The following is a 20,831-nucleotide window of genomic DNA, read 5'->3' as shown; positions in this document are numbered from 1 at the left end:
GTGTCCAGTGGAAGAAAGAACGCCACTTTGTAATGTCATAAAAGCATTTAATACAAATGCAATTATTTTGATATTCAGTTTAGTTTACACAGCTAATATTTGATGCATATCAGGAGGAGTAACGCCCGTTCGTTTGCTAGCGTAAATGACATTAAAACTACAACAACAAATCTTCTATCTGCAAAAGGTACAAAGTAGAGACATACATAGATGTGCGCTTAACAGTTTTCAGACCTGTAACGTTATGTGTAACGTCTTTTGGTGTCAAGAAAGGCAAACACGTAGTAAAATCACAAAGTTTTGTTCACAGTTTGTATACAAACTATACGGATGTTCATATCGGCGTTTATCCATACAAATCATTGTCCACATAACGACCATGGCCGTTAGAGCCAGTGTGTCCCTCTCCATCAATGACGTCATCAGAACTTTCGTACAGAACGTTATCCACCATGCCTTCCTCATTATTGTCCTTCCTTTTCTTCACAGGCTTGCTGTAGAGCTGGTCTAGGTTGTTGTTCTGTGGCGTCTTCGCGCCTTTTCTCTCCATTTCGTCGATGCTGTAGAACTCCGGGATGGTGGAATACTGTGGTTCGCTGTCTGTACCGGCTCCAGCGGGCTGACCGGTAGGGGTGTTCGGTCCCCCCGTACTGGGGAGGTACTGGGCCCCGGTATCCATTAGGACGACGTCGCTCATGACAGGCTCATGATAGGTGCTGTTATGCAGATTTGTAGCCCTTTGTGGGGAGGTTGGCGTTTCTTGAGCCAAGCCTGCGTTTCTAGTTAAAGAAAAAAGGAGAAGAATACGTGTATACATTATTCTAAAATCAAGTATTTGTTTACAGGAAACAGAAGAAATATTTTCTTGGTCTGAAGACGCAGTTATGCGAGGCATGAGCACATGTAATATGTAATACTCCATTTGAATCGTACGTTATGACCAAACTCGTCATTTGTACTTTATGCTATTAGAAACACATTACAATTTTACATAACGTATCATGATGTCATCATCAAACTAAAATGAGATAGTAGTAGTTGCTGGTACCTTTTTCTCACAATGAATAAAGCGGCAATTGCAGCGATCACGATAAAGACCAGGCCCACGACTACACCGGCGACAATAGGGATGATACTTGTGGACCTGTCGCCTGGAAAAAAAAAGATGAATACACTTGAAATTCTTACAAGTAGATGCGCTGGAACCCCTAATAGCTTACACCGTGCATTTGTAACAACTCTATATAATGTGACAATTGTATGAAGGGTGAGACACCTATTGTCCTAGATGGTGCCTTGTATAAATGATTATTATAGATATGTTTATTGCAAATTCTTCCCAGAGAGCGCTAATTGGAGGTGACAGAAAAGGGGACAAACAAATAATGTAGAACAATATAGCAAGTGTCTACTTTAGTCCAAAGGCTAACTATAAATTCTAACCGAAAGATCCCACCATTATAAATCACATCATACCTGACCGTCCGGCCATGTCAGTGTGAATGCCTGGTGGCACACTTGTTGAGGCCTCTGATGTCTCCATGATGGCTGTTGTCGGTTCTTAAAAAGGAAAAGTGGTGCATCTTAAGCTGGGTGACCTGTTGTACAACTGTAGGAATTCTTTTCCAACGGAGTTTCTTTTCTCCGAGTGTAGTCAACGGTAAATAAAGAAAATACTTAGTCTCGATCCCCTCGTTCACGTCTAGATCGTTTCCATTCAAATCAGCAATAGTTGATCACACTATCTGTCATGTAAAGCAAATATATACATAGCAGTACTATTCTTATACTGTAATAGACGCAGATGTAGGATGTGTTTGACTTTTCAATTTCAATAAAAGTTTTAAAGCTACTATTGAAAGAACCTTCCCATTATTTCTTATTGAAGGTGTATCGTTCTAATCTCAAGGCAGAATGCTACAGTAGCATAAGATAGTATCAAAAGCTAGCAGAGGAGTGAATCCGACTTAGGAGTGTGTTTGGCTACCAAGCAGATCCTACGGTAGCCTAAGATAGTACTAGTAGTAGTCAGTATCAAGGAGGTTAAAAAAAAAGTTTTAACCTCTTTGTCAGTATCAAAAGCTGGCAGAGGAGTGAAGCCGACCTAGGAGTTTTTGACCTAGGAGTGTGTTTGCCTACTGGAGTATCGTACAAACCTGGACAGAAAGGACTGGACAAGCTGAAGCTTCCGTTTTGAAGACACTCCACGGTTACTGTAGAGCCATCCCAGCAGTCCACTTCTGCCGTGTGTCCGACCGTGATGTTCGCTCCGTCAGACGGGTGGACAGAGGTCACACCTGGGGTCACAGGCACTGGGCCACAGTCGGTAATAGCTAGAACATACAGGTGAATAAGTATTTATTAGATAGCCGTGGCAATTTTTATAAGCACAGACATCTGTGTAATGTATTATTGGAATTATCTAACATGGTATTATACAAGTACGATTACGAATTCTAGACCAAAATGGTGATATGGTACTTTAGCGAAGAGGACATACGAGGGTGAGTCAGAAAGTAATGCAAGTGGTTTTATAACAGACTCGTTTTTTAATCAATTGAGTTGAAATTTGGCACAAAAGTAGAAGCATATGTCTTCTTGAGATTGAATCTTTTAAATCTGATCTTTATTATTTTATGAGCAACTGAGTTAATTTCAAGATGAACACACCCTTGGTAGCTTGTCAGACTATGAATTCCTCTAAATCTGATCCACTGAAAATCACTGTAGGAGGTTAAAATTACACATATATGATATCAAATGTCTCTATATGATGCATGCCGATTTTCATTTCTGAACTCTCAATGGTTCCTCATTTACAGCTGCTAGGATGGAGTAAGTTGTGATATAGAGCTGTTTGATTTATACACGAATTCGTGAGTTGTTGGTTAAAACACTACTTTTCCATTAACCAAAAGAAACGAAACTTTACACAGTTATTAACTGTTTAAAGGCCAAAAAGTGTGCTAAGTTTTATTTCTCTGTGTTAATGGGAAAAGAGGGCTGTAGAAACCTTTAATCATAACACCACAAATCTCATGACCCAGACGACCGCGTATACCTCACTCTACTCCAGCAACGAAAAAAGAAAAACTAATCAGATTTCAGAGTTGAAAATAAGCACGACTGGCTTATAGAGAAATGCAGCTTATTACATGTGCAGGCTCAGTCTCATACAATAGCAAAAATTGGTTTAGGGAAATCGTTAATTGTACGTTAATTGGACCTCACTTTTCTTCTGACGGGATTCCTAGGGTATGGTCATCTTGAAAGCTGGTCAGTCACTCATGAAATAATGAACAACAAATTTAGATATTTTAAGCTCAAGAGGACATATGCCTCTACCTTTGTGCCAAGTTTGAACTCATTCGATCAAAAAACGAGTCTGTTATGAAACCACTTGCATTACTTTCTGACTCACCCTCGTAGTAAAGCGAACATAGCTGATGAGGTAGTTATATTACGCAGTGCAGTAGGGTATTGAATGGAAATGCGATATTAAAATGAGAAACCTCTTTCAAAAGCAGTGCCTTGTTGGCGTTGATATCGTAGATACTCACTTGTATAAACTTCGCTGTATCCATATGTAGTCGATGTTCTGATTTGTCCACAGAACTGCGAGGCATTTCCACCACATGGCCAGTCACAGCGGGGTTGTGATTGTCTGGTGAACCCGGCTTTGATGTTAGTCACACACCAGCACTGGTCTCCATAGAGCGCCGTGTATCTGAAGCTTCCGTCCCTACAGCTCTGCCTGCAGGTTTCTATGGTTATACTACTTCTCGTCCACTGCCATTCTTCATTCGACGCAAAATCGTCGCGATAGCAGCCGACATATCCTGGAACTGTACATTGGCGTTCAAAAATAAATGTTGCTTTAGCATTATATCATATCATATCATATCTTATCATATCACAACAGACCATGTCATATAATACTGTATTGTGTAATCAAATAAAATGATCACATATATTGCCAACTAGGGGCGTTTTTAAAAATGTAGAGCAAATATCAAGTATGTCAACTCAAACAGAAAAACGGTAGCAGTAACAAGTATCATCTTATGACAAAATATTGGGTAATAATTTGTAGGGAATAATCAATATGTACATTGCATTTGAAATTAATGCCGCAACAGAGTACAAGTCATATACTTTCCATGCCCAGACGTTGATTGATAATACTTTTACAAAAGAAAAAAAAAAACAGTAGAGTAATCCACACCTGAACAGGATACACGTAGGTATGGGACCGGCACGAATTCTAGCGAACTCGACAGTACTTCAAATGTTCCTCCACTGATCAATTCTGGCAAAGCTGCACTATCACGTGCTGCGAGGAGAGCTCCGTTTTGTCCAGGTGTAGGCCCGACAAGCCAAGCGTTCGGTGACTCCAGGTAGTACAAGAAATTATTTGTCGTGTCACTCTCGTAGACAGGTCTGTTTCCGACTCTCTGGCTGGTCACACTGTAGGTCGTCATCTGTCTACGTTGATAGTAGTACTCGCCAGACAGTCGTACAACTGGACATCCTACAACAGATAGACACACGACATGGTCAAGCAGACATCTCGGTCATGATTCGTACCGTGCTCAAGAAAAATTCAGACACAGATGCTAATCAACATACTTAGAGAATGTCACAGAAGTACACAAAATACGGATTATTGTATTATTGTTGCACCCAGATATAGTACCTCGCTTCTAACTGGAAGTCATAAGTAACCATAACGAGGACTGGTTGACTGAAAAAAACAACCTGTTACATGCAGCATTACGTATACATGTACACACGTATTAAACACGACTGATAAACTTGAACATGTACAGATATGTGTATACATAACTCAAACAATTGTAGATCTATGTCCAACAATTGTAATTATATACATAATAAAGATTTCTATGCTTCTGAAAAAAAATAGAATAACCTGTCATTGCATCAGCAAACGTGGAAGTCTACACGAAAACGAAAGTACAAGTCATGTTTAGTCAACGGAAACGGTGAAGCCACGAATCGCATGTGGTCATGTCTGCAACATACATGTACGTCCTGTTCTTTCCAATGTAGAACGGTCCGTTTCGCTTGCAACTAAATTTGGTTAAAGGCGTCAGTACTACAGATACCTTAAGGCCTAGAAATTCACATTGTACGAGTATTTAGGCACGTATTCGTACATATGCACCCACAGGAAATGTTTGTTCAATAGGGAGTCACACTATCTAACCTTTGTAAACGCGATATTTAGCACACTGAACTTAACGGAAATGGGAACCGTCGTGATGGGGTTGGTTTTAAAACGTCATCGTGATTTTTAAAATCAACAGTGAAATTTTCTCTTTTGTACTGATTGTGAAATTTGTGCAATCCCTAATTAAGAGAAAAAACACTTCCTCGTACCTGCACGTTTTTTTCACCCCCATTTCACCCCAATCATCCACATTCTTACTGGTAAAATGACAGCCTATAAGTATGCTAAAAGATACCCAGGGTTAAATTAGACAACGTAATATATGTAAATACCTTCATTAGCCATGGTTGGTAGCAGCCCGCCTGTTACAAACAGCATTAGAAGAGTACTAATATGCATCCGAAAACACTGAAATGTTTTCCCCATGTTGAGCAGGTGCACACGTACAGCAAGTGGGGTGACCTTCACAGAGAAAATGTGCTCTTCAATCCTGTAGTACTGCTCTCTCCACACAAGGCAACTACAACGTAAGAAGATAGCTAGGTTCTGTCCGACTGCTGTGGGTATACTCTGATTTTGGGGCCAAACTTCCTCGTCATGGTTTCAGCAAGAACAGGAAGCGAACTTGACGCCCACGTATTGCGCAGCAGTGCCCAGAACTTTGGCACTTTTCCAACCCAGTTCAAAAGATGGACCAAACAACCAGAGGGCTTCCTGCCTGTTACACGCGAAATCGTGTCAGCAAAATTATCACTGAATACCATGCAACTGGCTAATAGTCAGAGATGTACACGTAGTTTCGACAAGAGAGGTTCAGTGGTATGTCATCATAAATGCAAGGTGCAGTTCTTGCATTTATCGTTTGAGGGCGCATTTGTGAGCTACAACTACCAGAACAACCTGTTAATCAGTCAAGGATCAGGCTTGTAAAAGTTGTATTATTATGTTTTTACGTACCTGCGGGTAAATGTGGCAAACGTATTTGATTTCTTCAAATTTTCCAGTCATTGATATTGGATACTTTGAGGGACAACTGTGACAAAGGTTTCAGTTGCAAGTCCCGTTTTCTTCAGCAATTTTCTTTTGAATCTTTTCGTGCGAGCTGAACTTCCGGGTGCGATCTTTACAGTTTCTTCCTTTGTCGGCCACACATATTAACACATCCCAGACATGCTGTACGTACCTCCTGTTGTTGTTGTACTTTTGGTATCGTTAACTGTCCCTTGCATCACGAAGAGCCCACCGGGACACTTACAGCCGCTTGGACAGCACCAGCCTCCCCTAGGCCAGGTAAGTCCGTAAATATAAATCATATTGGGAGCCTCTGACATCAGGGGCCCCAAACCTCCTTGCGAAAACTAAGAGTTCCCTTAGGTAATTAAGTAGCAGATAGAGAATCCCCCAATTTCTGAGACCGATACCCCATGTATGGTCGTCTAAAACGACAGATGTTTTAGGCTCTAAGTTTTCGTGATATACTAGTACATGTATAGTTCTCATATTGGTCTCAGTCATGCGTATTATACAGCTGAGTGACTAATGCCATATTATTAAGTCCTCTTTGGAAAACTATATACATCACATTCGGCCTGATTCTACGATTTTTCATCAAGCAAACAGTCTGAAAGAGATTAATGACACAGTCTTATGATTTTGATTCAAAATAATGTTTATGTTTTGAAAATGGGTAAGGTCAAGTTTAGTATGCGCCTTTCGTATATTCAAATTTTGTAGATAATAATTTGTGAGCGTTAATGAGTTCGTTGGTTGGCATAGAACTATAAAGAGATTTACACAAGTTTTCACACTTCTCCCCAAACCACAAAGATTGCATCGTTGGACACCATACCGTCCCCGGAAGACTTCTACCACAACCACGTCCTCCCGGCCCGACCAGTGGTGTTGTCGGGAGCCGCGCGGCTGTCCCCCGCCTACCATCGATGGACGGATCGGTACCTGAACGATCAGCACGCGGATGCAGTGGTAGGTTTTACCCTGGAAAACCAGACTTTTTAGAAAGGGCCGACAGAGATTTTGTTCGGTAGCGAAGGCAAGTCTTCCTGGGGACCTTAGATAAGCACACCGAGGATTTTATGCAAGGAGAGTTTGCCGGCCTAGCTGCCGTATGTTTTCCGTATTTACATTTTTGTTAAGGCAAAGTTTGCGGACGAAAAAGTTTTTTTTCCTTCGATAACCAGGATGCACAGTAAAACTCAAAGTAAAATAAAACTTCGTCCCTGCAAACTACCTAAAACACCGAATGCCAATATGAAGGTAAGACTGCAGTTTAACTTTAGCGTGTCTCAAACCAGTACCGTATTTTGTTGACAACTGAAAACTATTTGTTTCACTGCAGGCTGAAGTTGATAACTCCAAAAAGGAGAACACGGAGAGTCATAGAGAACCGATGCGTTTGGATGCGTTCTTGCAGCAGTATAACCAATCAGAGATGTACTTACTGGACCGACTGCCAAAGGTAATTATCAAAATGACTATTTTTTTACATACTGATTAGCTGACACAGCCAAATACTTTGCAGCATTGAAATGTAGAACACACATAAATAAGGTTCTATTACAACATTTTAACCAATTGGATTGACTCTTGTTTTATGTAAAGCAATCTGTGATTTTGTATAAACAGTAGGTTGGGTTGTGGTTGCTATATATATACTTGTGCTTTCTTCAGGCATGTGTACATTTAACATATGGAGGTCCAGAGGTCAAGGGTTCAGGTCCCGCTTGGTACAACTGGTTGGGGTTGCAGTTGTCTTTTTGGATGGTGACGTAAAGCCGACAGCCCAATGTTTTGTGTATCTTCAGGTGATAGCTTCCGGCATCAAACCTCTGCATGTGAAAAACAACCAAACACACTTCTATAGAAAAAATGGGTCACCTGGTATCATGTAGCAAAACCACTAGCTACTTGAAACATCATCATACTTCCTTTTGTTGAGGATCATCTGACTAATCTCCAAGCAGATCTTACAGTGGCATAAGATAGTATCATAAGTTTAGGGAAGGAGTTTAGCCGGCAGAGGAGTTTCATTGGGCACACCGAAGCTGATAATCCTCTGCCGGCTAAACTCCTTCCCCAGCTTATGATATTATCTTATGCCACCGCAAGATCTGCTTGGAGATTAGAGGGTGACTGCTTTGCCTTTATACTCACAGACCATGATGGAGGAAGTGTACCTCCCCCCGTGCCTCTCCTGTGGTGGTTTCACCCGACATCTTCACGACTTTCGCCTGTGGATGTCGAGCGGAGGCACCAAGTCCACCTTCCACATGGACAACATGGAGAACATCATCTGTATGTACAGTGGGAGGAAGGACTGGTTCCTGGTGGACAGGGAGGTGGGGAGATACACACTTCACCATCACACGGATGGCACAGAAGACCTGGCAGTTGATGTGGAAAGGTAACAAGACTTTTCTTATGGGTGCTGTAAATTTTCAGGCATTGGCGTAAGTGGTTGGGGGGAAGGAGTGGTTCCTGGGGGATAGGGAGGTGGGGAGATACACGCTTCATCATCACACGGATGGTACAGAAGACCTAGCAGTCGATGTGGAAAGGTAACAAGACTTGTCGTCTGGGTGCTGTAAATTCTTAGGTGTTTACAGCTTCCTGTAGGCATTGGTGTAAGTTGTTGGGGAGGGGGACTGGTTCCTGGTGGATAGGGAGGTGGGGAGATACACACTTCACCATCACACGGATGGCACAGAAGACCTGGCAGTTGATGTGGAAAGGTAACAAGACTTTTCTTATGATTGCTGTAAATTATTTGCGCAAGTGGTTGGGGGAAGGATTGGTTCCTGGTGGATAGGGAAGTGGGGAGATACACGCTTCATCATCACACGGACGGGACTAAAGACCTGGCAGTTGATGTGGAAAGGTAACAAGACTTGTCGTCTGGGTGCTGTAAATTCTTAGGTGTTTATGGTAGGGCTGATTGCTCAGTACAAGGCGAAAGGAGGTCTATAATTCACCTTGTTGTATATTAATGCAGTTAGAAGGTACCCTATCTGACTAATGAGGCTATTTTATGAGCTCGAAGAACCTCCACAAACACGGGACCTCCATTTTATGTCCCTTCTGAAAGATGAATGCAATCCCTTACAACATGTCTGAGCTGAGCCGAACCTGGGATTGAACTTGGGCCTACAGATCCATGGAATTGGATCCTGATGGCCAAGCAGTGGGGCTGTATTACCGATCAACCATAGAGACATGTTATTCACTGTTTTAGTATCTGAATACCTCCGCACCCGAGGTGTCGCCAAAAAACGACAATGTGAATCACAATGGAAAAAAACATCCTGTATCTTATGAAAAAAAATGTATATTATGAAAGTCCCCATGCTGCAGTTCTTGTACAAAAGCTGTGTTGCCCAAGGGCTATAGTATCAGAGATTGGCACTACCCCATACACCACACAGTATGAGCAGGACTTGAACTTTAACCTCTTTTCTTCCCACCTGTAAGAGTGGACATGTACAGGTATCCAGGCCTGCGTACCATTCCCTGGTGGTCAGCACGTATCGAGCGTGGCGACTGCCTCTACCTACCGCACGGTTGGCTGCATTACGTACAGTCCTACGATAGGAACGTTGCGGTCAATGTCTGGTGGACACCCATTCCCGCCTTTGACTATTCTGATTGCTCTGCAAGAGAACACCAGGCACCTACACGGCTTAGTGCATTGGAGTTAAGGCCAGGAGAACAGATAAGGTATGTTGAGGAATTCAGTTGCAGTTGTATATCAATGTCTCTGGCTCAATAGCCCTTATTTGCACACCACATACATGCATCTAAAAAAGGGCGAAAATGCATTTATCTACTTTGTGTGTCTACAGAAACAACATAAAACCAACACTATAATGCATAAAAGGTGATACATGTACAACTTTTGTCAGTTTATTACATGTATGTTCTTGTACTGCAGGACAGGGGGCCTTCCTGACAACTGTATTTGTCCAGTACACATGGTGTACATGGTATATAATATTCTATCACAAGTAATCATATTGGTCATTGGGCTCAGAAATGAAAAAAGTTGGCTCCATCACTAAGGAGTAGCCAAAAAATTGACAGTTGCATAAGTAATCATATTGGTCATTGGGCTCAGAAATGAAAAAAAAAGTTGGCTCCATCCCTAAGGAGTAGCCAAAGAAATTGACATTTGGTTGTACCATTATTTTCTTACCTAGGTATGTCATCAGAGTGTACCTTGATGAATATGGCGGCAGGCTGCCTAAAGACATGGTGCAGGCCCAGGTTATCTACGATGAGGTGGTCATCACAGACCGGGTGTTTAAAGGCCTGGATACCAACAGGGATGGCTGGCTGACTGTGGAAGAAGTGAACAACTTACAGGTCTGTCAGTAATATGTGTAACAAGTTGTACTGGATTTGTATCAGGAATTATAGCAGTCAAAATAGTGTTGGGCATTTGAAGACAGAACTCATTCCTTCCCCCACAAAAATGGTTGAGCGAGGGTGTATTAGGAAGATATCATACTATTACTAAAACTGCAGCAACACTCTGGTATAAAGTCTTCTTTATATCAAGTTGGTTGACGGGCAATAGCAATCAAAACTTAATCAGCAACATTGTAGAGCTGTAGTGTGCTTCCCTTCTTATGAGTTGTAACAGAGTATGGTAAACAGAGTACATACATTAAACGCCTTAAATATGGCACTGTTCACTGTATCTTTAGGTTCCTGGTTAAATGAACATTAGTAACACAATAAAAGTTGTGGCATGTTTGTGGCATGATGAATTTTCTGTAAAAAGTCACCTCACCACAAACTGAAACACACTGCTGCAAACTTGTCAATATCGACAGTATCAACCTCACTACCATGTTCTTACCAGGTGGAGACGATAGAACGATTGATGCCGAACAAGTATTTAGAGGCAGTTATGACATTTGGAAGATGCGAGGCCTACAACAACACTGCAACAGGAGTTCACACCTTCACATGTGCAAATACTTGTACGTAGCCTTCATACGAGGTAAAAAGGCATAACCTATTCTGTAGAATTCCTGCTATTCCCTAAATATAGATGTAATATATATTTCAGTCCTTCTATCTTCATTTTGGTGATATGAGATGTAAAAAAAAAAAAGATTCTTTGTTGCACTTACATCTAGTATTCTGGTATATAGTATTGTACTAAATATTGATATTATCACTTGTATGTTTGCATGATCAAAGTGCCTGTATTTAAAACTTATTTTGTTCCACTAGGAACTTCAATGAGTGAATTGAATACTCTGCATTGGAGCTTATTCTACAACCCCACCCACAAATTCTGTTGAAATAAACAAAAACAACAGTTACTTCAAGTTTATGGTTTTCAAAGATTAAATCTCTGCTTTATTTTCTTGAAACAGTATGTTTCTGTAAAGCAACAGACCCCGAACAACAGACGACAAACTCCAACAATACTCAGAACAATGTACATTATGTATATAAATACATACAGTGCTACATCATCTGACATAATTTTATAGCTCTGACATGAAGCTGTAAACTTTCATGGACTTCATGATTACTGTTTTCACTTTTTTGTCATTCTTACTGGTGTAGATGTTCAATACAAAAAATAGCATTTCACAAGAAGGGCTTAATTCTACTATGTACATTCACAAGAATGGCTGTTTATAGATACATGTATATACAACAGGACACTGCTGTTGTGTTGTGTTGTGTCACTGAGTCATTTTGGCAGCCTCTGCTCGGATCACGTTGATCAAGTCTTGGTTGATCAAGAAGATAAACCGCAAACATGAGATCTGAAAGAAAGAAAAAAAAACACTTGCTGAAAGGGCATAGACAGAAGAGTCATAAAATTCCTTTATCTACTCTTTGTGGGGTCATGCTGGAACCAGTACATATTGTTGGGCAAAATGTATGAACCAAAATGCATACCTTCAATTTATGTCCTAACCGTAAATTGTACAAAATATTACAATGTGCAATATTACAGTTTTTCTAATATCTACTTTATTCACTGATAGCTTAATTAATCTAAACACTAGATATATAAATATACATGCAAAACTAATGTGACTCTGAATGACCAATATCAAATTAACTGGAACTCAAATTTCTCTTCTAGTTCACACCAATGTATAGAATTTACCAACTGAGCCCCATTTAAAGTAGACTCTATGACAAGAGAAAATGTACCTCTACTACAGAGTTATTGTTGAGTTTCCACTTCTGCCCGTTAAGAACAGGTTTCCCATCGATATAGATGGGCCGTTTCCCCTCGTTCATGATGAAGAAATCCCCGTTGTTCTTCAGTTTGATGACACCCTGTCTTCTGGAGATCTTCCAGGCCGGGCCCTCGAGGGACAGGTCGACGTCTATGGTGTTGTCTTTTGTAGATCTTCCTAGTGTTATCTAGTGCAATGGACATGGAGTATATAAGACAAAGGAACCAGGGTTTGGGGCATTCTGCTGAAAAGGTTTGAATTTATAATCCTCAGAAATACTTTTGAAGGCCAGATTTATTGAAATAAACTTATAAAACCAACATTTCTTACCTTGTTACAAAGCAACAGAAAAGTCCCTTGCGTGGTGGTTACATAGGGGCCTAAATCACATTGCTTCACATTTGTATTCTACAACAAATAGACTTACTTAGAGCACATTCCATGCAATATAACCGAATACATGTTTTTGTTTTAAGTGGCTTGCAAAATAGCAAACAGCAACTTGTTTGCAAATGCGTGTAAAAATGGTACCAAGAAAGAAACAAATCTTTCAAGATGTATTTATCTAAATTTCTTGGGATCTACAAAACAATAAGCCATTTTCATTGATTTTCTGTGGATTTGGGTACTTAAGGAATGAAGAGGGCACAGTACAGTGATATCTCAAAACTATCGGATACATAATACTGACCTCTCTTGACCTCATGAGGTATCGTACCAGTCTCCCTCTCAGGACAGCCAACGTCTGGTTGTCAAAGTCTGGTGGGCTGATACCTACAACAGGAGCAGAACATGACAATGTTGCCTCCCATCACAACTATGTACAGCAGCAGGTCATGATCATAATGTCCAATGTACCTTTAGCAGACAATGCTTCTAAACCTTGCAGTTTTTTTCCCATTTTGAGATCATGATATGCACCATGTATAATCAAAATCATCATCATCATCATCATCATCGGTCGGCTGCTGTGCAAAATACAATGTGCAATCTTGCAGTTTGCATGCTGCTTTGAAGATTTGCATTCTGAACATGAAATTTGGCATTTAAAAGTTTTTGTCAACATGCAAAATTGCATGTAACAATGATAGTTGATCTCTGACAAAGTAATGCATGGAACGTATGCATTGTACTTGCATTAAGATTGAAAAAAAATGTCATGTAACATTGTAAGTAACAGTAACTAACAAAGTAGCATGACTGCTATTTTTGTAAGCCCACCTGTGACAGCATCCACCAGCACCTGCCACTTGGGAATCTCCTGCTCCAGGAACCTGATCTCTCTCTTCTGTCTCCTGTCCGAGATCGCCAACTCTGTGGAACAACAATAGATATGATCAATTCAAGGGGACCAAAACGAAAGAAACATTGCCTTTGCACTTGAGGTATTGTAAAAATTATTGACCAGTGCAGGCAGATGAATTTGCAGACTTTCTTTTTCAAGTCTACAGAAAACGTTTGTTCATTCCTTGTAGTTGTAGTGCCTGGTGACACATGGGGCAGCAAGTTTCCTTGTTGTTTCAGTAGCAGAGTATATTTATGTTCGTTCAGAAAGATGGTGCAGCCCCATTGAGTTGTTCTGACCCCAAGACTTGAACCAGGGTCTCCCAGTTACCAACTTATCGGAACCAAAAGCTCCACAATAATGAGGCTGCTACCAGTTGGGTCACAGGGACATCCCTAACAGAAAACATACAGGTGCAAAATACATGGCAGTCTTGTTGGAGACTACAAAACAATCAAGTATCTTGCAAAAAGAAAACTGTTCCTACCATGTTCCAGAACTTCGTCTTTCGTTTCCTTGAGTTCCTCGTCGTTGATCATGTCCTCAGCATCGGAGAAGTTGAGGATGTGGTCCCCACGGGGCAGGGGCTGAACTGTGGGAAAAAAGGTGGTCTTGTGGTTAGGATTGCTGACTCAGAACAGGTCCTGGTAGCCTTTCATAGGATGTTCCCTGTTTGAGGAGATTAAACACCTCAAACACACTTGGAAAAAAAATCGTATGGTTATATTGAAAAATGCAGGGGTCCATCCTGTTCAGTGGATTAAATCTGTATGCAACTCATATGCTTCAGTAAAAACTTAGCCATGACGAGGTTTACAATGTATGTAATATAAACAAAATTCCCAGTCGTAGATGGCAATGTATTTCTAACTATTGAACCATGCAAGCTACTCGTCAGTGGTTGCCTGATTTAGTTTGGTGCGTAGAAACATAAAGATAGATAGAAGAAAGGTAGAAATATGTAGTGGACCACCAAGTAAAGCAAAATGATCAGGCAAAACTAATGGGAAAAAATTTCGAACAAAGATCATTTTGGAAATCTTCTTCGTCACTAATTCAGTAGAGACAGGCTCTCTGATTGGTCTGTTACCTGTTTGATCAGCCAATAAGTGGTACTGTTTCATCTGGAGCCAGTGTGTGTGGAGCACCTTGGGAGTTCTGCTGAGGTGAAACACGTCAGGATGTTTCTGTAGGAGGTCTGCAAATACGTCCACTGTGGGCTGGCTGGTCTGGAGAAAAAACAACAGGGAAAATTAGATACCTTGGTTGTCTTTACCATATCATAAGTACAGAATACAACACAGTGTGTTCTGTATGACCCAAGGTACCTGCCTAAATGTATGATGTATATCGTGTATATTATGACAGTCATAGAAACAAGAAGAGATAAGGGATAAATATTCAGGCAAAAATATTCCTTTGTGTCTTACACCTACTCAAGATTCTTTGTGACTCTTCATTGTGCAAGGTTCACATATGGTACAAAAAGGCTAAAAAAAGTGTTCCTAAATTCAGTAGAAATGCTGCAAGTAAACTTTGTGGGAAACAAGTTTAACTGAGTAAGAGCCACTCTGCTGTACAGATGTTCCTCTGGGAGGGGCAGCATCAAAAAGAACTGTCACAATCAAAGAGGGCAGTCAAGAACTATCTAATGCATGGGTAGAGGGTAATATGAGGACAAGTTGCTGACCAGACCTTGAATTTCCTGACATGCCCCAACCTTGTGCAACAACCTGAGACAAAATACATGTGTTTTGTAAGTGAACATGAAATATAGTAATAAAAAAAAACACTTACTGAAGTAACTTTAGCCAGGAGACTCTCCTCTTCTTTACTGTAGAGTGCCTTAGCATTGATGGCTGCTACCACGTCTGGGTGGAGGTTTCTCATGGCCTGGACTGCAAGTCTAACGAAAAGGGAAAATTATTATTACATTTTGGTACAGAAGGAACACATTTGGCAGCTTCTTGGCTTCTATATTCAATGTAGATAGACTGGATCTGTTCTATGAAAAATAACAAGAACTTTCTGAACACAGTAACACCATTAGTAAAAAGCAGTATGACAATCACATTTATGAAGAGGTGTGTGGTTTCTAAGATGTAAATTTATCTTACCTACACACTTCAAACCTTAGCCATTATCAACCAAAAATAAATTAATACAAAGAAAATAAAATGCGTTACAATTAAAATTCTTCTGTATGGCTAAAAATACCCACTTGCAACCCTTACATTGCAGAAAATGAATTTGCAATTTTGAGTTCTAAAAATTCATTTTTATGTACCATATATTGTAGGTAATTGAGACCTGTTATCACACACATGTTTATACATGACTTACTTGGATATAGTTGGGTCATACAGCAGTGCATACCACCTCTCTTCTACCTCCTTCTGGGTAAAGTTACAGGAGAACTTCACTCCCAGGTGGACTGACTTCAGGTCACATGTCTGAAACAACACAAACAAAAATAAAATGTTTACTAGTCTGCAAAATCCTAACATCCAGGGGTACTATGTATGAGCAAAATGTGTTCAAAGAAGACCATGGTGTCAGTAAAACATGCAAAACACACTTGATAAAACATTCATATTCACACTAATCATAAATGCACACTTTTCTACACAGCATTGTTCTTCGATTTGCTAACATCTACCAACATACTAATCATCCTTAAGATCCAGTGACAACTTCTTTTGACTGTATTCATGTCATCTTTGCCATTTTGTGCACTTTCTAGTACTTTCATGTACTTTCTTAGAAACTTTTAGGCTTAATCCAATATTTAACACTAAATTTCTAACTTCTGCCCCAAAATCATCACCAAAAATGATATAGTCCTCAGATTTTCCTTACCTGTTGCACTGCATTGATGAGAAGCAGATCATCCTGTGGTTTCCACCTGCCCAGGTCTTTAGTTACTGGGATTGGCTGCAGTAAATAATCACCAAATATCAGACTTGGGTTACTAATCTAACATATGCATACGTGAGAGTACATGTATTCCCTTTTCTCCAAATCTTTTAGAAATTACATGTTTTATATATTGAACATTTATCAAGATTCAAAATAAGTAAAATGTGAGGACACTAGATTTCAGGCACATAGAATTGTAAAAATGTATGTAATCTACATTCTACATACAGATACTTACAGTTGTATACTAGTATATACTATCTTGTATATGTACTTGTCCCAAAAAACATAATGAAACCATTTGTAGATTGTACAACAACACAGACTGGACACATTTAGCCACAAACAGTCAAGGGTATTGTATGCTCCCAAATGAAATGTTTGGCAGTGAATAAGTCGCCTACATATCTGCATGTACATCGACATCATGAATATAGAAAGAATACAAAATAAGAGGAAGAATCTACAGTGATTGTATGAAATGCCAACCTTAGGCTTCTTGGCCCTTTTCTGTGATGATTTTGAAACCTGTAAAATAAGTAAAGAAAATTTGCTCAGAAAGTTGGTGAAATAAAATTCAATAAGAGACAATTATGAGACAGCTTATAAAAAAGGCTGTTACTAAGGCATTGCTCGTGGATACTCTTATCAAAGAAATTAATAGTAGTAGTTGAAAGATACAGATGTTAGAATTTTTCTATTAATACTCATTCAATTCAGTTCCAAGTCTTGGCACTGCTCATACATTGTACATAGAAGGCTTGACATTGTTGCATTATATCTTTTGTCCTTCAACAGTCTCTATAGAGTATAGTCTACAGATATCCACAGTTTTAAATTTGACATACATGTAACAACTACTATTGCAATGTTGTCAGATGGCATTTGGCTTTGCTGCCCTCTGGCAGATATTACTGGTACTGCACGCCCTAGTTAAGTTAAACCCTTCCCGCGCCAAGGGCGGTGCCCATTTCTGGCGCATAGGGCGGTGCCCATCTCTGTTTCATTAGCCCTGGGCCACACACAACGCAATCACTACAGCAGGGGGCTAGTCCACTGGTAGTGGTGTGTGTTCAACTTCCATACTCTTTCCCGAATGCTTAGTGCTAAGCAGAGAAAGCAGCATGTACCATTTTTATAGTCTTTGGTATGACTCGGCCGGGATCGAACTCACGACCTTCCGAATGCAAGGCGAGCACTCTACCCACTAGGCCATTGCACCGGCACCGGCACTGCACGCCCTACCTTGACCTTTTTCTTCTCCGGCTGGACTGTGATGACATGGGAGTGTGGGGTGTGTGTTGCCGGTAACGTAGACGTCGTCGGGCGGGCGGGAACCTTGGTGGTCTTCACCAGGCTGCTCTCGACGAGCTCGTCATCGAACTTCTTTCTTTTGATGGAGCGGGAGGAACTGCGGCGCTTGGTGAGCTGGGAGGAGACGGGCGTGGACCTCGGGAGGGGCGGAGTCATCTTAGACGTACCTGGAGTTACAGGTGTGCTACCTGGAGGAAAACAAAGGCTGTTTGTGATCGACTCCGACGGCATCATTTTGGGTGGTTCTTGTTCCCAGTGGTGTAACATCCTTCCCTCACTTAAGTGTTCTCGCCAGGCCTTTTCGGCATAGGGGTCCCCATGCTGCAATTTGGATCCCCTATGCTGTGATTCGGGCCTAGAGATAGGCTGTTACTTGGGCTCCTATGCAGTGTTTCAACCAGAATAGGGGGCTTTTCCGTTGTTTTGTAACAACAATGGTACAAAATGTTGGCTTTATTTCGCTAAATTTGGTCTGAAAAATAGTGTTTCTAAGGGCTATGATGCTCCAGATGCAGGTAGTCTATGGGATATTAATGACCTGGGTTATGGGGAAAATGGCGCCTTCTGATTGGTCAACATTGTCTGGCTCTATGACAATAAACGCTGCATACCTGGAGTGGATATTTTGGACAAGTCAGAAGACATGGAGATGGACAGACTTGTGCTGTCGTTCAGGGAGCTGCTCAGGCTCAACGTGTCGCCTGATTGGTCCAGACTGCTGGTGTGCTGCGATTGGCTGGGAGTCGACATGGAGTGGTCCGACATTTTCTGGGGACAGACGATAAACTTGATGGTGAGTGAGTACAGTGTACAGTTGATTATAACATAACATTTTGTGAAACTTAGATTTCATCTAATCATTTAGCATGAACAAACAAATGACATGGAGTGATCTGACCTTTTCTGGGGACAGACGATAAACTGGATAGTGAGTGTGTGTGTGTGTGTGATGGCGTACAAGAGATACAAGATTGATTATAAAGCAACAATTGAATTGTGAAACTTAGATTTGATGTATTATCGTCCAGCATGAGTGAACAAACGAATAATCATGTCAGTCAGGGGTCCCTCAAATTGTGGAGTCCTTAAGCATCTGGCATATGTATTTTCACAAATAGTATACCAGTAGTGCAATACGGGATTTCAAATGAGCTCAAATTACTAGTATCATAAATTTTCTATCGATGTTTTCTCGAAACAAAGCGCCCCCCTCCCCAGGAAAGGCCTACTGGTGAGCCAAAAACTTTACCCTATATATCGCCACAGAAACGCTTAAAATTGCAAAAACCAAACTCAATACCTACCACAGGTCTCTATGTTTCTTCCGGTGGTATAAATTGTCTGACGTTCGCCTCAGAAGGTACAAAAAACGACCAGTTTTGTTGAAAAATCCTTTTTAGAAACGCGTTTCGGCCATGATGCTTTACCCAGAGTTCAGTGCGAACATTTACATTTAGGTGATTACACTATTACAAATAGGGGGTTAGCACCTCTACGAAATCGTATGTCTTAACGGATAAAAGTGGCTAAAATACAACTAACCTTTGGTAAAAATAAAATATTTTGTATACAAATAAGATTTTTATGATTAAAGTCCAAATCATTGGACTAATAACTGACAAATAAAAGCTCTAACCACCCCCTCAAAGTATTTAGTACATCCCGTACCGTGCAAGCAGAGATGTAGTGAGAAAACTTTGCATTTCTGGATCTGGACCCAGTTTTGGTCAACTTTTCCCCAAGGCGAGCTGCAACAACATGATTACAGGTGAGTATTCTCTCTTTATCTGACAGATAACACCATGCATGTTGGAAATTAGCTGCGCATTGAGGAGATTTTGCATATTTTCCCGCGTATAAACAAGCCTCAAACTGAAAACGACAGCTCAGTGACTGATACTAGAGTAGAGTAGAGTGATGATCAATAGTTTCCACGCAAAAAAATACATGTACAGGATTTGACTCAACAAGTAGACATTTGCTTTGCATAGATTGATTCAATGATTGACAAGGCTGGGTGTTTTTTTTTTATATTCAAAATGTGTGGTAGTACTACTAGTAGTGGAAAGATGTGAACAGATTTTTTGTAGCGTCAATTACGTCAAGTACGTCAATTATACCATTGAATGTGAGTGACACCATTGTTCACAATGTTGCCTTAACACTATGCACATAAAACAAGCCCGCCAGCTTGCCTTAACAGCCATGGGCCACCGAAAATAAACAAATACGCAGATGACCTCTTTTCAGTCCTCCCCTATCAAGTTGCCACCAGATGGTACAGCCCAGAATGTTAGGTGCTTTATGCTTATGAATATTCATGAGAAGAATATGAATATTCATGAGGTAAAATGTTGACAGTAACAGGTGCATGTCACCCCAAAACATCAGTCTGAAACCCAAACCAAAGGTTTTGTTTTTCACATACTCAAAAGACAAAAGGCATTTGTGGTATTGGTGGTAGCAATGAGCTTGGCTGAGGTTTTTAGTATGTACTAACTAGTGTAACTGAGTTTGGTACCAAAAGTGGTTTAAAAAACTTTCAAACAAAAGTTCTCTTGTCAAAATCTTGTCTCTGTGGACTCCTCCAATTTTGCCATAAAAAGTTAATCATAGTACTTTTGCCTTTTAGGTACATGCTCAGACACACCTTTAGGGGAAACGACTTTAAATACTTAGTATTACTAGGTGCCAATGTTTTGAAAAGTTGAAAAGAAGGGTTTGTTGTAATATAACAGCCTGAAATGATATAACCAATGGTCTCCTTGTAGTAATAAAAAATTGTTTTGATGTTAAGATAACAGTCTTAATGTGTTACTTCTTTAGATGATTGTTAAAGAATTCTAGGATGCCTGCATCATTTATCAAACAGTATATTCTTACTGTTTGAAAA

General features: G+C 40.4%; 3 protein-coding genes across 6 annotated transcripts; 1 reads left to right on the top strand and 2 right to left on the bottom strand.

Annotated features, from left to right (window-relative positions):
* Window positions 1–30: 30 nt before the first annotated feature.
* On the bottom strand, window positions 31–6,323 carry LOC118405745. 2 transcript variants are annotated; one of them, XM_035805459.1, is made up of 7 exons: window positions 5,524–6,323; window positions 4,226–4,531; window positions 3,561–3,845; window positions 2,157–2,333; window positions 1,477–1,560; window positions 1,049–1,151; window positions 31–779 (listed from the first exon to the last, which is right to left on the bottom strand). In XM_035805459.1, exons 1-7 carry the CDS (start codon window positions 5,615–5,617, stop codon window positions 347–349), a joined length of 1,482 nt encoding a protein of 493 aa, XP_035661352.1. In that variant the 5' UTR covers window positions 5,618–6,323; the 3' UTR covers window positions 31–346. The 2 variants fall into 2 exon arrangements, with proteins under 2 accessions (XP_035661352.1, XP_035661353.1); XM_035805460.1 differs by lacking the exon at window positions 5,524–6,323 and adding an exon at window positions 4,697–5,192.
* A 5-nt stretch (window positions 6,324–6,328) lies between these two features.
* LOC118405750 (tRNA wybutosine-synthesizing protein 5-like) lies at window positions 6,329–11,545 on the top strand. 3 transcript variants are annotated; one of them, XM_035805470.1, is made up of 8 exons: window positions 6,329–6,481; window positions 7,019–7,174; window positions 7,548–7,667; window positions 8,365–8,612; window positions 9,677–9,922; window positions 10,402–10,567; window positions 11,070–11,190; window positions 11,447–11,545. In XM_035805470.1, coding segments are annotated over exons 1-8 (1,179 nt in total). In that variant the 5' UTR covers window positions 6,329–6,361; the 3' UTR covers window positions 11,449–11,545. The 3 variants fall into 3 exon arrangements, with proteins under 3 accessions (XP_035661363.1, XP_035661362.1, XP_035661361.1); XM_035805469.1 differs by having other exon boundaries at window positions 11,070–11,210; XM_035805468.1 differs by having other exon boundaries at window positions 11,070–11,545.
* LOC118405746 (microspherule protein 1-like) lies at window positions 10,743–19,427 on the bottom strand. Its single transcript, XM_035805461.1, has 13 exons — window positions 19,243–19,427; window positions 18,550–18,706; window positions 17,870–18,126; window positions 17,114–17,152; window positions 16,565–16,639; window positions 16,049–16,158; window positions 15,503–15,611; window positions 14,796–14,934; window positions 14,193–14,297; window positions 13,642–13,734; window positions 13,112–13,194; window positions 12,392–12,607; window positions 10,743–11,994 (listed from the first exon to the last, which is right to left on the bottom strand). Exons 2-13 carry the CDS (start codon window positions 18,701–18,703, stop codon window positions 11,911–11,913), a joined length of 1,464 nt encoding a protein of 487 aa, XP_035661354.1. The 5' UTR covers window positions 18,704–18,706; window positions 19,243–19,427; the 3' UTR covers window positions 10,743–11,910.
* Between the last annotated feature and the right edge of the window lie 1,404 nt (window positions 19,428–20,831).

The sequence above is a fragment of the Branchiostoma floridae genome, chromosome 18 (genome assembly GCF_000003815.2).
Source record: "Branchiostoma floridae strain S238N-H82 chromosome 18, Bfl_VNyyK, whole genome shotgun sequence".
Classification (NCBI taxonomy): Eukaryota; Metazoa; Chordata; class Leptocardii; order Amphioxiformes; family Branchiostomatidae; genus Branchiostoma; species Branchiostoma floridae.
This window is presented reverse-complemented; position numbering and strand designations above follow the sequence as displayed.

Excerpts from the sequence above, each read along its gene's own strand:
- LOC118405750 (XM_035805469.1), top strand. The coding sequence starts at position 6,362 with ATGCTGTACGTACCTCCTGTTGTTGTTGTACTTTTGGTATCGTTAACT. Across the intron at positions 6,482-7,018 it reads ACCAGCCTCCCCTAGGCCAG|ATTGCATCGTTGGACACCAT; the intron begins GTAAGTCCGTAA and ends CAAACCACAAAG. Across the intron at positions 8,613-9,676 it reads CTGGCAGTTGATGTGGAAAG|AGTGGACATGTACAGGTATC; the intron begins GTAACAAGACTT and ends CCCACCTGTAAG.
- LOC118405746 (XM_035805461.1), bottom strand. The coding sequence starts at position 18,703 with ATGTCGGACCACTCCATGTCGACTCCCAGCCAATCGCAGCACACCAGC. Across the intron at positions 18,127-18,549 it reads GTCCAAAATATCCACTCCAG|GTAGCACACCTGTAACTCCA; the intron begins GTATGCAGCGTT and ends GTTTTCCTCCAG. Across the intron at positions 13,735-14,192 it reads AGACGAAGTTCTGGAACATG|AGTTGGCGATCTCGGACAGG; the intron begins GTAGGAACAGTT and ends GTTGTTCCACAG.
- LOC118405745 (XM_035805459.1), bottom strand. The coding sequence starts at position 5,617 with ATGGGGAAAACATTTCAGTGTTTTCGGATGCATATTAGTACTCTTCTA. Across the intron at positions 1,561-2,156 it reads GTCCAGTCCTTTCTGTCCAG|AACCGACAACAGCCATCATG; the intron begins GTTTGTACGATA and ends TTCCTTTTTAAG. Across the intron at positions 780-1,048 it reads TTATTCATTGTGAGAAAAAG|AAACGCAGGCTTGGCTCAAG; the intron begins GTACCAGCAACT and ends TTCTTTAACTAG.